The sequence below is a fragment of the Aotus nancymaae genome, unplaced genomic scaffold (assembly GCF_030222135.1).
Source record: "Aotus nancymaae isolate 86718 unplaced genomic scaffold, 86718_ANA_hifiasm-v0.15.2.pri h1tg000008l, whole genome shotgun sequence".
NCBI classification, from domain to species: domain Eukaryota; kingdom Metazoa; phylum Chordata; class Mammalia; order Primates; family Aotidae; genus Aotus; species Aotus nancymaae.
The window spans coordinates 18,275,540-18,288,114 of record NW_026988419.1 but is presented as its reverse complement, the minus strand read 5'-3'; the positions used below and the strand labels follow the sequence as shown (position 1 = coordinate 18,288,114).

General features: G+C 39.7%; 1 protein-coding gene across 1 annotated transcript in view; it reads left to right on the top strand.

Moving 5' to 3' along the window:
- Positions 1–12,575, top strand: part of ATIC (5-aminoimidazole-4-carboxamide ribonucleotide formyltransferase/IMP cyclohydrolase) — a 42,786-nt gene that overhangs the window by 23,902 nt on the left and 6,309 nt on the right. Inside the window, exons 10-13 of the mRNA XM_021666966.2 lie at positions 1,186–1,271; positions 2,435–2,524; positions 6,955–7,083; positions 12,276–12,368. Of these exons, the coding sequence (XP_021522641.2) occupies positions 1,186–1,271; positions 2,435–2,524; positions 6,955–7,083; positions 12,276–12,368 (398 nt within the window). The remainder of the gene's footprint in view (positions 1–1,185; positions 1,272–2,434; positions 2,525–6,954; positions 7,084–12,275; positions 12,369–12,575) is intronic.

The window sequence follows — 12,575 nt, the reverse complement described above, 5'->3', positions numbered from 1 at the left end:
ATGAGTTCCTCAAAATACATTTGTTTATAAAAGTTTGTGTTAGGCTGGGCACGGTGGCTCACTCCTGTAATCCTAACACTTTGGTAGGCCGAGGTGGGTAGATCCACGAGGTCAAGAGATCGAGGCAGTTCTGGTCAACATGGCCAAACCCTGTCTCTACTAAAAATACAAAAATTAGCTGGACGTAGTGGTGCACCCATAGTCCCAGCTACTTGGGAGGCTGAGGCAGGAGAATTGCTTGAACTCAGGAGGTGGAGGTTGCAGTGAGCTGAGATTATGCCACAGCACTCCAGCCTAGGCAACAGAGTGAGACTCCATCTCAAAAAAAAAAAAGTATATGTTAGTGTTTGAATGTAATAAATTGAAACACAATTGGAATTTGGTGAATGTAATTTTGGCTATTGAATGCATTCGTGATTGTTTAATATGTGACCAAAATTGAAATTGTATGTCTATATGTCTATTCTTTTTTTTTTTTTTTTGAGACAGTCTCGCTCTGTTGCCCAGGCTGGAGTGCAGTGGCGTGATGTTGGCTTACTGCAAACTCTGCCTCCTGAATTCAAGTGATTCTCTTGCTTCAGCATTTCAAATAGCTGGGATTATAGGCGTGTGCTACCACACCCAGCTAATTGTTTTGTATTTTTAGTAGAGACGTGGTTTTGCCACATTGGCCAGGCTGGTCTGGAGTTCCTGACTTCAAGGGATCCACCTGCCTGAGCCTCCCAAAGTGCTGGGATTACAGGCGTGATGTATGACTATTCTAACTTTGCTAAATTTGGTTAGAGTCATGTTTTATCCGAGACATTTACTTGTTGCATTTAGTAACTTGTGAATATTACTGTAATATTTGTAGAAGTTCTTGAGAAACTAATATCATAGTTTATCATCTACAGCAGCGGTCAGCAAAATGTGGCCCTTAGCTGAGTCAAGCCTGCTACCTGTTTTTGTGAATATAGTATATATATTATTTGATCCTTCACAGAAAAAGTTTTCTGAGTGTCTCTCTAGAGGGTAAAATTAACAAAGACTTTCTTACTGTTTACTTCCGTTTAATGACATTGATCTGTTAAAATCTTATCTGTTAGCTTTAGAGAAGTGAATTTTATATGACAGTGGAGAATTTTATTACTTTTTCTTTAACAGGATACTTTGTGATAAATACCTCATTTTAATTTTTATTTGCAGGGGCTGATAGGATGTCGTCATTTGGCGATTTTGTGGCATTGTCTGACGTTTGTGATGTACCAACTGCAAAAATTATTTCCAGAGAAGTTAGTGGACATTCATGTGTCTTAGTGTATAATTGAATAAAGCTTTATTTGTTCATAATGTTCATTGAAACCATAACCTGTAATATTTATATTTATAATACCTTTAAATTAGCTAAGTTTATCATGTGATATTCATATTTTAAGTAGAACATGAAACTTAAATTGTTAATTTTGAAATGTAGTGAATTAATATTTCAAATGGACATTTGGCTGTTACGGTAATGGTTTTTACTTACATATTTATTTTGTTTCTGAAGAGCACAAGTTGTCATCTTAGGTGGTGATAGGAGAATGAATCTTACTGTGTAACGGGAAACAAATAGAAACTACATTAATAAACTTACCCCATCAGTTGACTACCGAACAAGCATTCCAGACAGGTGGGGGGACCGTTGGTAGAGGGAAGACAGGAAGAAAAGAAGAAAAGGTTAAATAGCACAAAAGAGAAAAAAACAGGCAGAGGTGAAGGCTGAAGGGGCATATGGCTTGGCACTATTTTGTTGCTTTAGGATTCTTTCCATGCCCACTGCCATCCCTGGGTTACATGTTACAGGAGGGCTGTGGCATTTGTATCTTTCATCATGTTAAATCTCTGATTTAATCTGATCTTGCTGTTAAGGAAAATGCCTTGCTGGAAGAGGTCATTTAACTCTGTACTAGCACAGCCAGGACTAAAATATGCTCTTGCTCATTCAAAACACTGCCTGAAGAAAATACATACTAAGAAATAGTTCTTCCTGAAGTACATGTGTTAGAGCAAATCACTCATATTTTCTTAGTTTAAACTGAAACGAACAAAAACTTTGAAAGTACAGAAAGTTAGGATCTGCTATATTGAAAGCTGTATTCTAATGTGGAATTCTCTTTTATTTATTAATTTTTTGTTTAGAGATGGGGTTTCACCATGTTGCTCAGGAGGCTGGTCTCGAACTCCTGACCTCGTGTCCACCTACCTCAGCCTCCCAAAGTCCTGGGACTACAGGCATGAGCCACCGTGCCCAGCCAGAATTCTCTTTTTCAAGTATAGTGTTAGCATTGTCTGTTGGAGGCAGAAACCAGAATATGCTGCCACATTATTTGAGACTGCTAATTGCCGCTAGATTTCTTTTAGAGGTGTTCTCTGATTTTTAAAAATAGAAATTAAAATTTAGTATGTTTTGCAGGTCTCTGATGGTATAATTGCCCCAGGATATGAAGAAGAAGCCTTGACAATACTTTCCAAAAAGAAAAATGGAAACTACTGTGTTCTTCAGGTGAGTGCAGTCATGTTTGAAAGTAATCTGCTTTTTCATTTGGTGTCTCTTTCCCCCTTGTTTAATCTTTCCTTTATACTGACACCCTTCTGGTATGTTTGTTGTTGTTGTTTTGTTTTGTTTTGTTTTTATGGAGTTTTGCTCTTGTCGCCCAGACTGGAATTCAATGGGGCAATCTTGGCTCGCTGTAACCTCCGCCTCCCGGGTTCAAGTGATTCTCCTTCCTCAGCCTCCTGAGTAGCTGGGATTAGAGGCATGCGCCACCAGGCTCAGTTAATTTTTTGTATTTTTAGTAGATACGGGGTTTCTCCATGTTGGTCAGGCCGGTCTCAAACTCCCAAACTCAGGTGATCCACCCGCCTGGGCCTCCCAAAGTGCTGGGAAAACAGGCATGGGCCGCTATGCCCAGCCCTAGTTTATCCTAATTATAGTTTCTTTTTCCCTAATTCTGCACTTAAAAAATACTATTAACCTGAGAGTTTGAGATGAGGGTAGCTTTCTTACCCTCAATTTCAACTTTTTTCTGGGTGTGATAGTGCATGCTTATAGTTTCAGCTACTTCGGAGGCTGATGTCGGAGGATGGCTTGAGGCCAGGAGTTGGAGGCTGTATTGTGGTCGATGGTGCTTGTGAATAACCAGTGCACTCCAGCCTTGGCAGTGTAACAAGACCGTGTCTCTAAAATACCACCAGAAATAACAATATTTAATGAAAAGTCTCCCTATCCTTCTGCCACTGAAAAAAATACCTAATATTTTACCAGACATGGTGGCTCATGCCTGTAATCCCAGCACTTTGGGAGGCTGAGGTGGGTGGATCACCTTAGGTCGGAAGTTGGAGACCAGCCTGGCCAACATGGTGAAACCCTTTCTCTACTAAAAACACAAAAATTAGCTGGGCGTGGTGGCGTATGCCTGTAATCCCAGCTACTTGAGAGACTGAGGCAGATAATTGCTTGAACCCGGGAGGCAGAGTTTGCAGTGAGCCTAGATCATGCCATTGCACTCCGGCCTGGGCACCAAGAGTGAAACGCCATCTCTAAAAACAAAATAAAACAAAAAAACTAATGTTTAAAATTTCTTGCTTATCTTTTTGGAAATAGTCTATATATTCAGCAAATATTTGCATTTATATTTCTTTTTATTTTTTCCTACTGACACAAGTGAACGCTGCAACTTTTTGGAAGTTTGTCCTATATCTGTGTACTTTAACTTACCTAGACAGTTACCAACCTTTAGCTACTACAAATACCCTGCAATGAATAACCTAGGAAAGTCCTACGAGTGAAATTAAGGCTTAAATAACAAGCTATGTGTGTATTGGTAATATAGATTGATACTGCCCCTTTTAGATGTAGACAAATTCAGTGTCCTAACTGAAGTATACAAGGATGCCTATTTCCCAACACCTTTGCCAACATTGTGGTTTTATACTTTTAAAAAGTCTCAGCAGTTAGAAAATGGCATCTCAATGTAGTTTTAATATCTCATTGTGTATGGTCTGAGCATCTTTTCATGTTTGAATGTTTATTCCTGTTTATGAACTGTCTGTCCATATTCTTGGATGATTTTCTACTAAGTTGTGAGCTTTTTTTTAAAAAAACTGATTTTTATGAGCTCTTCTGTATTAGGTAAACTAGCCCATGGTCTAAGATGCATTGATAAAGCAAAGAGTTATTTCAATTGGAAGTAAAATTTCCTAATGCTACTTTTCACAAAGTGTTGATTTCAGAACTCTGTGGAACTCAAATTTCATGTAAAGAAAGTTATTAAGTATATTTCCTTGATTGTAAGATACCAATAATTTTATAGTTCACCATAGATTCCATGTCAGTTATTCAAGGAAAGAAGAAAATACCACATTAAATATACATACTTTTTTTTTTTTAAGCCACTTGACAGTCTGTTGCCCAGGCTAGAGTACAGTGGCACAATCTCAGTTCATTGCAACCTCTGCCTCCCGGGTTCAAGTGATTCTCATGCCTCAGCCCCCCACCCCAAGCAGCTGGGACTACAGACATGCACTACCACACCTGGCTGATTTTTGTATTTTTAGTAGAGATGGGATTTCACCATGTTGGCCAGGCTGATCTCAAACTCCTCACCTCCAGCGATCTGCACATCCTCAGCCTCCCAAAGTGCTGGGATTACAGGTGTGAGCCACCGCGCCTGGCCTCCAATTTCTTAATCAAGTGTTTCTTTGTTGTTCTTACTGTTGTTAAGAGTATTATGTACTTAACAACTATTAGCAGTTTCTTGTAGCATCATGGGAAATATTTTCCAAAACCTGAGTCATTGTCATGACCTCTTTAACACCTGATAGTACCTTGTTGGAGATTGTCAAAGGAATATCAGGACTTGATTGGTATTTTACTTATTTGAGAATTTGGCTTAATTTGCACATTGGACACATGATTATAAGCATGAAACAACTTATCCCCCTACCTGACTAAGGGTAAGTTTCACCTAGCATCAGTTAAGAGGAGAGCATATCAATTTTAGAAATTTTATAATGCATAATACAAAGGAACATTTTCGAATTCAAGAAAATACAGATTAAACCAATAGTATTTATGGAGGCTTGATTATAAATTGTAGGGCTGATGGCCCCCCAGGATCGTGGGGTGTGCCTTATGCTGTGCTGAGGCGCAGGATCCGAGAGAATAAAGAGACAGGACACAGAAGTACAAGGAAAACGCAGCTGGGCTCGGGGGGGCCATGCCACTTATGAGCAGAGTCAGGTGAGGCCCCGAATGTCCAGAAGCATGAGTATTGTATATAGGTTAGCGGGCAGGGCAGTGAGTGAAATCATCTTTAAGGATAGTGATAGGGTCGTGAGCAATAAAACATGGGGTCCACCGCCATTAGGTCACCTAGGCCAGGAGGTGGACAGTGCGCAGCAAGGGGCTCATTCCCATGAAGGCAAGGACCGTGTGCAGTAAGGGGTCCACCTCCATTAGGTCACCAAGGCTTGAAGGTGGGCCATGCCCAGTGAAGAGGGTGCAGTGTGCCATACTTCTATCTATGGGCAAACTACTTCTAAGAAGATTTATAGGAGGATGCTTTAAGTCACATAGCAGTGACAGAGCTGTCAAGGTTACCGCCACCTTCTGGCAGCTTCCAATGGGTTCTGTGGGAAGATGCTTTTCAAGCAGCACAGTAGCAAGAACTGATAAAGTTCATAGTCACCAAGGTGGATTGCCGTTCTGAGGGCAGCCTTCCACAAGAACTGGAACAAGGTCCTACAACTCCTTTATCAGGAGGAGTGGCTCTTGCCCCAAGCCTGCTATACAGCGGGTATGTTTACGATATTGGACACTGCTGCTTGGGCCATGGATTCTTGTCCTAGTATAACTGTTTTCCCTTAAATCATGTTCTGCACTGTGTCTGCTCTAGGCATTCCTCCGATTATAAGCTGCTTATCCCTTAATTCATGCTCTGTACTGTGTCTACTCTAGGCATTCCTCCGATTATGAACTAAGATATAATTATAGGTATATATGTAGGGAAATATTCTTTAGTCACTCATACTATCAACTATTATATGATTATATATAGAGGATTATATAAAGGGATTCTTCAAGCCCTATTTCTATAAACTAATATATGATTATGTAAAGGATTATATAAAAGGAAATAGCTGAGTAGTAACACTATAAAGTGAGATATTCCTCAAGCCCTAACTGTGCCGGGGTTCTGCTTAGCTCTCATTCCTCAGTGCCTGTATGGGGGGTTACCCACAATAAATTATAGATTATATCAGTGCTTTCTAAATCAAAGATCATCCAAAGCATAAAGAAGAAATATTGTCAAGTTTAAAAGAATATCTAGGCAGAGAGCAATATTACACATATTATTTCACACACTTTAATGTTTTCTCAGTTCAAAATCTGGGAGAGGAAGATGGCAGTAAATGCTATAGATTCCTTCCAAATAGTGAAGACACAGATTATAAATCCTGTTTTCTCACTTTAGCTTTTAATTCAAGGGTTAGCTGGGTATTTTGTAACAGATTATTAGAAAGGAAAATTAGAATTTAGTTTTTGTGCTACAGCTTATTTAATTTGCACATCTGTTTTATCAGCTGACCTTCCGGAAGAACCATACAGTTAGTAACTTAACCAAAAATAACACTCACTGGAATCATCGGTTTTTAACATGTTGTATATAGATTGTAAAATCTATAAAATGCTATTGGGTAGGAAAACCTATTAAAAAAACTTTGGAGAAAAATATTAGTGTCTGACTGTTGTGTTGTATCATACCAGAATGATTTTACACATTCAAAAAAATTAGGAAATTAAAAAAATATGTAAAAAGTTAGAAACATGCATATAACTTTACTTACAATGAAATCTTTTGTACATAAATTACATGAAAAATTTGAGGAAAGTGGATAGATTACCTTTAACTTTTAAAATTTGTATTTTAGATGGACCAGTCTTACAAACCAGATGAAAATGAAGTTCGAACTCTCTTTGGTCTTCATTTAAGCCAGAAGAGAAATAATGGTGTCGTCGACAAGTCATTATTTAGCAATGTTGTCACCAAGAATAAAGATGTAAGTCTGAAAGGTATCTGAACTGACTGCTAGGAACTTCAGTTGGTCTGTTTTCAATACTATGAGCTTTACATTATTAAGGTCTGTATTTAGCACTGGTTTATATGCACACAGCTAGCTCATCTTTGAGTCGTGGAATCTGCATGCTTTGGAGTTTAAGAAATGAATCAAAGGCCATGTAAGAAGCTTCTGTGCCTGGGTACATACTAGAGAATTGTAGCTTCTATCGTACATAAATGGGATCATATATCTTCCATAATCTGGCTCCTGTAACTTGCCTTTTTTCCATGTACTAGGCTACAAATGTGTTTTTGTATCGATAAATACAGATGCTGGGTGTGGTAGCTGATGTCTGTCATCCCAATACTTGGGCAGGCCAAGGGGTAGATCTCTTGAGCTCAGTAATTCAAGACCAGCCTGGCCAATGTGGTGAAACCCTGTCTCTAGAAAAAGTACACAAATTAGCCTGGCACGGTAGCTGCGCCTGTAGTCCCAGCTACTCAAGAGGCTGAGGTGGGAGGATTGCATGAGCCTGGGAGATAGAGGCTGCAGTGAGCCGTGTTTGCACCACTGCACTCCAGTCTGGGTGATGGAACAAGACCCTGTCTCAAAAAATAAATGCGTAAGTATTCATATCTTTCTCTAAAAGTCCATATGGCAGTCAGTCCATGTGTGGATATACTAATACGGGTATTTTTTTTAATTTTTACTTTTTAAAATTTTTTTAAGAGACTGGTTCTTGCTCTGTTGCAAGGCTGGAGTGCAGTGGTGCAATCACAGTTCACTGCAGCATGGATCTTATGATGGATATTTAGATCACTTACATTTTCAGTGCTATAATCAATGTTTTTATATAGGCAAGTTTTTGGACATGTGCTCTGTTATCTGTAGTAGGGACATGTTCCTAGGAAAATAATGGTGATTTTTGTGTTTTGCACATATTATCACATTTAGCACTTAGGTCACTCTTCAGGGGTGGTGACTACCATCATGTCTATTGTGAAGATCACAGACAGTTCAGACATTTGCCCAGAGTTACGCAATAAAGAATGGACAAGCTGATAATTATTTTCTAGAGTATCTTAATTGGGCCTTCGGTTTGAAGGATATTTTTCCTGGGTCTAAAGTAAGCTGTGCTTGTTTTTCATTACTTTGAAGGAATCATTCCACTGGTCTCTGGTCCGTCTGCTGATATCTTGGAATTTTTTACTGAGTGTTAGTCATTAGGTATGAAAAAACTGTAGCAATATTTTGAGGGCTGTGGTGTTATTTTTTTCTCCAGAGTTGACTTGTCCTTCTATGGGCAAATAAGATACAGGAAATACCTTCATTCTGTCAGGAATTGTTGAGCTGATAGGAATTTAGCCTTCAGTCTTTGTGAGGACTGGTCTGTTCATGGTTCACTGCTGCTCTCCTGAATCCCTAGGTAGCTACTGTTGTAGGCTGAGCTCGGCATTTGCCCTTTAGTCCTTGCCAAAAGTCGTGCTCAGCCAATTTACCTTTTAGTTTATTGCATGCAACTTGGAAAATGTCTTGAGGATAAAACCAAAGACTGTCAGGCCCATTTCTTCCTGCTTCCATTGTCTCTGAGATCTTTGCCTGTTAGTACTTGCTGTCTTTCAGCTCTGCTCAGCTTTTCTGTTTGTGACTGGAAGAGGACTGGTGTCTTAACAAGCTATTTGCTGTAACAGAAGGAGAAGATGGGGGGCTGTAGCTTGCTCCCAGGTCTGACCTGAGGCTTTTTTAGTAGAATTGCTGGAAATAAGCCTTAAAATCTTTATCCAGAGAGTTCTGTCTGTTGATAAGCATACAGTGATTCACACATCTTTTTTGTTTGCTGATTTAATGGATGTGCTTTCATTTCTATCTTTGACTATGCTGTCCTGAATTAAGGAAACATGTAGGCACTTATTTTTATTTATTTTTTTTATTTATTCTTTTTTTTTTTTTTTAAGAGACTGGGTCTTGCTATGTTGCCCAGGCTGGAGTGCAGTGGCTATTCACAGGCGTGATCCCACTACTGATCACCACGGGAGTTTTGACCCGCTCCGTTTCCGACCTTGGCCTGTTCATCCCTCCTTAGGCAACTTGGTGGTCCCCGCTCCTGGGAGGTGACCATATTGTTGCCAGACTTAGTGCAGACACCCAGTCGGCATAGCGCACTACAGCCCAGAACTCCTGGACTCAAGAGATCCTCCAGCCTCAGCCTCCTGAGTAGCTGGCACTACAGGCACCCACCACCGCGCCTGGCACATGTAGGCATTATACATAAGAAATATCTTTCAGCCCTTTGGAATCCACTCTGGTTGGTTCATGTATTTTGAAAAATGCTGAATGGATATTGACCTAGATTCCATGGTACCATGTTGACAATTGTGCCTAGCTATTGAGAGTCTTAAGTTTTTCTAAGGCTTGTAGATATTGGATTCATTAATAATTTAGCGATCTCGACAGGCTTTGTGTCTCTGGATATTTTTTACAAGGGTGGTTGGTATGATCTTCATTGTTTATCTAAACTCTTCTCTTCTTGCTTCATATGAATTCTTAGTAGAAATTTGGAAACTTAAGGATGAGAGAAGGATAGCTTTATTCTCCTTTCTATTTTACCCTTGTCTTTTTAAGTGGATTTTTATTAACATTCCAGCCTCAAAGTTATTGGATGTGGAACCATTTCAGTCCTGAGAGAGCCAGACAGGTGGAAAGAATGTTTATTCATACTGAACATGCTTGAATTATTTCCTCTTCTCCCATTTTTCCTGATTAGTGCTTTAATTTGTTTTAACTATTTGTAGCATGTTTCCAAGACTGGATTCCCTCACTCCCACTCCATTGACATTTCTCGTATTTCTTGATCCTAACTCTGAATGCCAAGTGTATTAGTTTTTCTCACACTGCTGTGAAGAAATACCTGAAACCATGTAATTTATAAAGAAAAGAGGTTTAATCTTATAATCTTGGCGGACGGCACCTCTTCACAGGGCGGCAGGAGAGGGAATGAGGACAAGCAAGGGAAATGCCAGACACTTCCTGTCAGATCTCATGAGACTCACTCATTATCATGAGAACTGCCTGGGGAAACTGATCAGTTACCTCCACCTCGTCCCGCCCATTGACCCATGCGGCTTATTACAATTTAAGGTGAGATTTAGATGGAGACATAGAGCCAGACCATATCACCAAGATTATCTTTGAAGGTCTAGACATCTATGAAGCTGGCTTTTGCTCTCAATTTTCAGGAATCAGATTTATAGTTGGTGACTCAAATAGCAAATAAAGACAAAAGATATATAACATTGATAACACCTTAGTCATAAGTTCTTAAGAAATCCTAATCGTGTTTTTGAATTAAACTTTTAATATTGAGATAAAAGTTGTGTAACAGTTGTAAGAGCTCCCGTGTAACCTTTGTCCTATTTCTCCTGATGCTAGATTTGTCAGACTATAGTACAATACTGCAGTCATGTCACTGACATTGATACAGTCAAGATACAGGACATTTCCAACACTGCAGTGATCCTTCATGTTCTTCTGTAGCCCGGCTCACTTGCTATTGCTTCCACCCTCTCCTTACCTTGGGCAACCACAAATCTGTTTTTCCTTTCTATAATTTTCTTTTCTTTTTTTTTTGAGACAGAATTTCACTTTTATTGCCCAGGCTAGAGTGCAGTGACATGATCTTGGCTTACTGCAATCTCTGCCTCCCGAGTTCAAGCGATTCTCCTGCCTCAGCCTCCCCAGTAGCTGGGATCATAGGCATGTGCCACCAGGCCCAGCTAATTTTGTATTTTTAGTAGAGACAGGGTTTCTTTATGTTGGCCAGGCTGGTCTTGAACTCCCAACCTCAGGTGATCCACCCGTCTTGGCCTCCCAAAGTGCTGGCTGGGATTACAGGTGTGAGCCACCATGCCTGGCCCAATTTTTATATTTTTAGTAGAGATGGGGTTTCATCATGTTGGCCAGGCTGGCCTGGAACTCCTGATCTCAGGTGATCCACCTACCTTGGCCTCCCAAAGTGCTAGAATTACAGGTGTGAGCCACTGCACCTGGCCTGTTACTGAGTTTTGAAAGTCTTTTTATATTTTAGGTGTTAGTTAGTTGTTGGATATGAGGTTTGCAAATAATTTTTCCCCAGTCTATTGCTTGTCTTTTCATCCTCTTTAACAAGGAATCTTTCACAGAGTAAAAATTCTTAATTTTGCTGAAATTAAATTTATCAACTAATCAGTTGGCTGCAGTGAATATCCTCTGTCCACTTATATTACTGACATGGACCATCACCCTTCTTTTCTACTTAAATTCATGCTTTATATTAAAGATAGGGACATTTTTGGCTGTTACTGTTGTTGCTGTATTTGGATTGGTAATTCTTAATGGTTTTTGAACATTTTCTACTTAAAATATTCTAAACAAAAGAGAAAATGATTCTAATTTGATTTTTTTCCAAACAGCCGTGGCTGTGTGTGTGTCTCATAGTGTTTGTGATGTCTGTGAAACAATTCTCAGCATTGGTTCTAAACATAAATTTTACCACGTCTCCAGATACTTAAAAGTATTCTGGTCAAGAAAATACATTTGTCAGTTTTGGAATGACATGGTATTTCTTATCTCATGTGATATAAAAAGCCTTCATCCACAATTGCTGCATAATAACATTAGTTTGAGTCTATGGATGCATCGTGCTATGTTCCACCACAAATATGTTAAATATTTGATTTTTAAGTAAATCATGGTAGTGTGTAGCAGAAACAGTTGATTTCCCTCTGTCATGGAGAGGTGTAACTATGTCGTAGGTCTTTTTAAATAGAACTAAGAAGCTTAAAGTTGGTCACGCACGGTGGCTCACGCCTGTTGTAATACTAGCACTGTGGGAGGCCGAGACACGTAGATAGATGACTTGAGAGCTCAGGAGTTCGAGACCGGCCGGGCCAACAATGGTGAAACCCCATCTCTGCTAAAAATACAGAAATTAGCCAAGCATGGTGGTGTGTGCCTGTAATCAAAACATGAGAAATTTTTGAACCCGGGAGGTGGAGTTGCAGTGAGCTGAGATTGTGCCATTGGATTCTAGCTTGGAAGACAGCGTAAGACTCTGTCTCCAAAAAAAAGACAAAAAATAATATTTAAAAAAAGTAGCTTAAAGTTATATGAGTTTAAAAGGCCCCATGCGATTTACTATCGTGTGTGTGTTTCAGCTGCCAGAGTCCGCCCTCCGAGACCTCATCGTAGCCACCATTGCTGTCAAGTACACTCAGTCCAACTCCGTGTGCTACGCCAAGAACGGGCAGGTAACTGGCTTGTTGGACTCGCCTTTGGGGGACCGTTGTTTTACGAAATATTTAAACATCCATCTGCCTTAGGTATTGGACAGCTTGAAAGGAAATCTTTGCCAAGTGTATCTCTTTTGGGTTTGTCAGCGTTTCCTCAGTACCTTGGTGGACTGTTAAAACTAATGATGATCAGAAAATATCTTTGGAACCAGGTACTCAAATTAG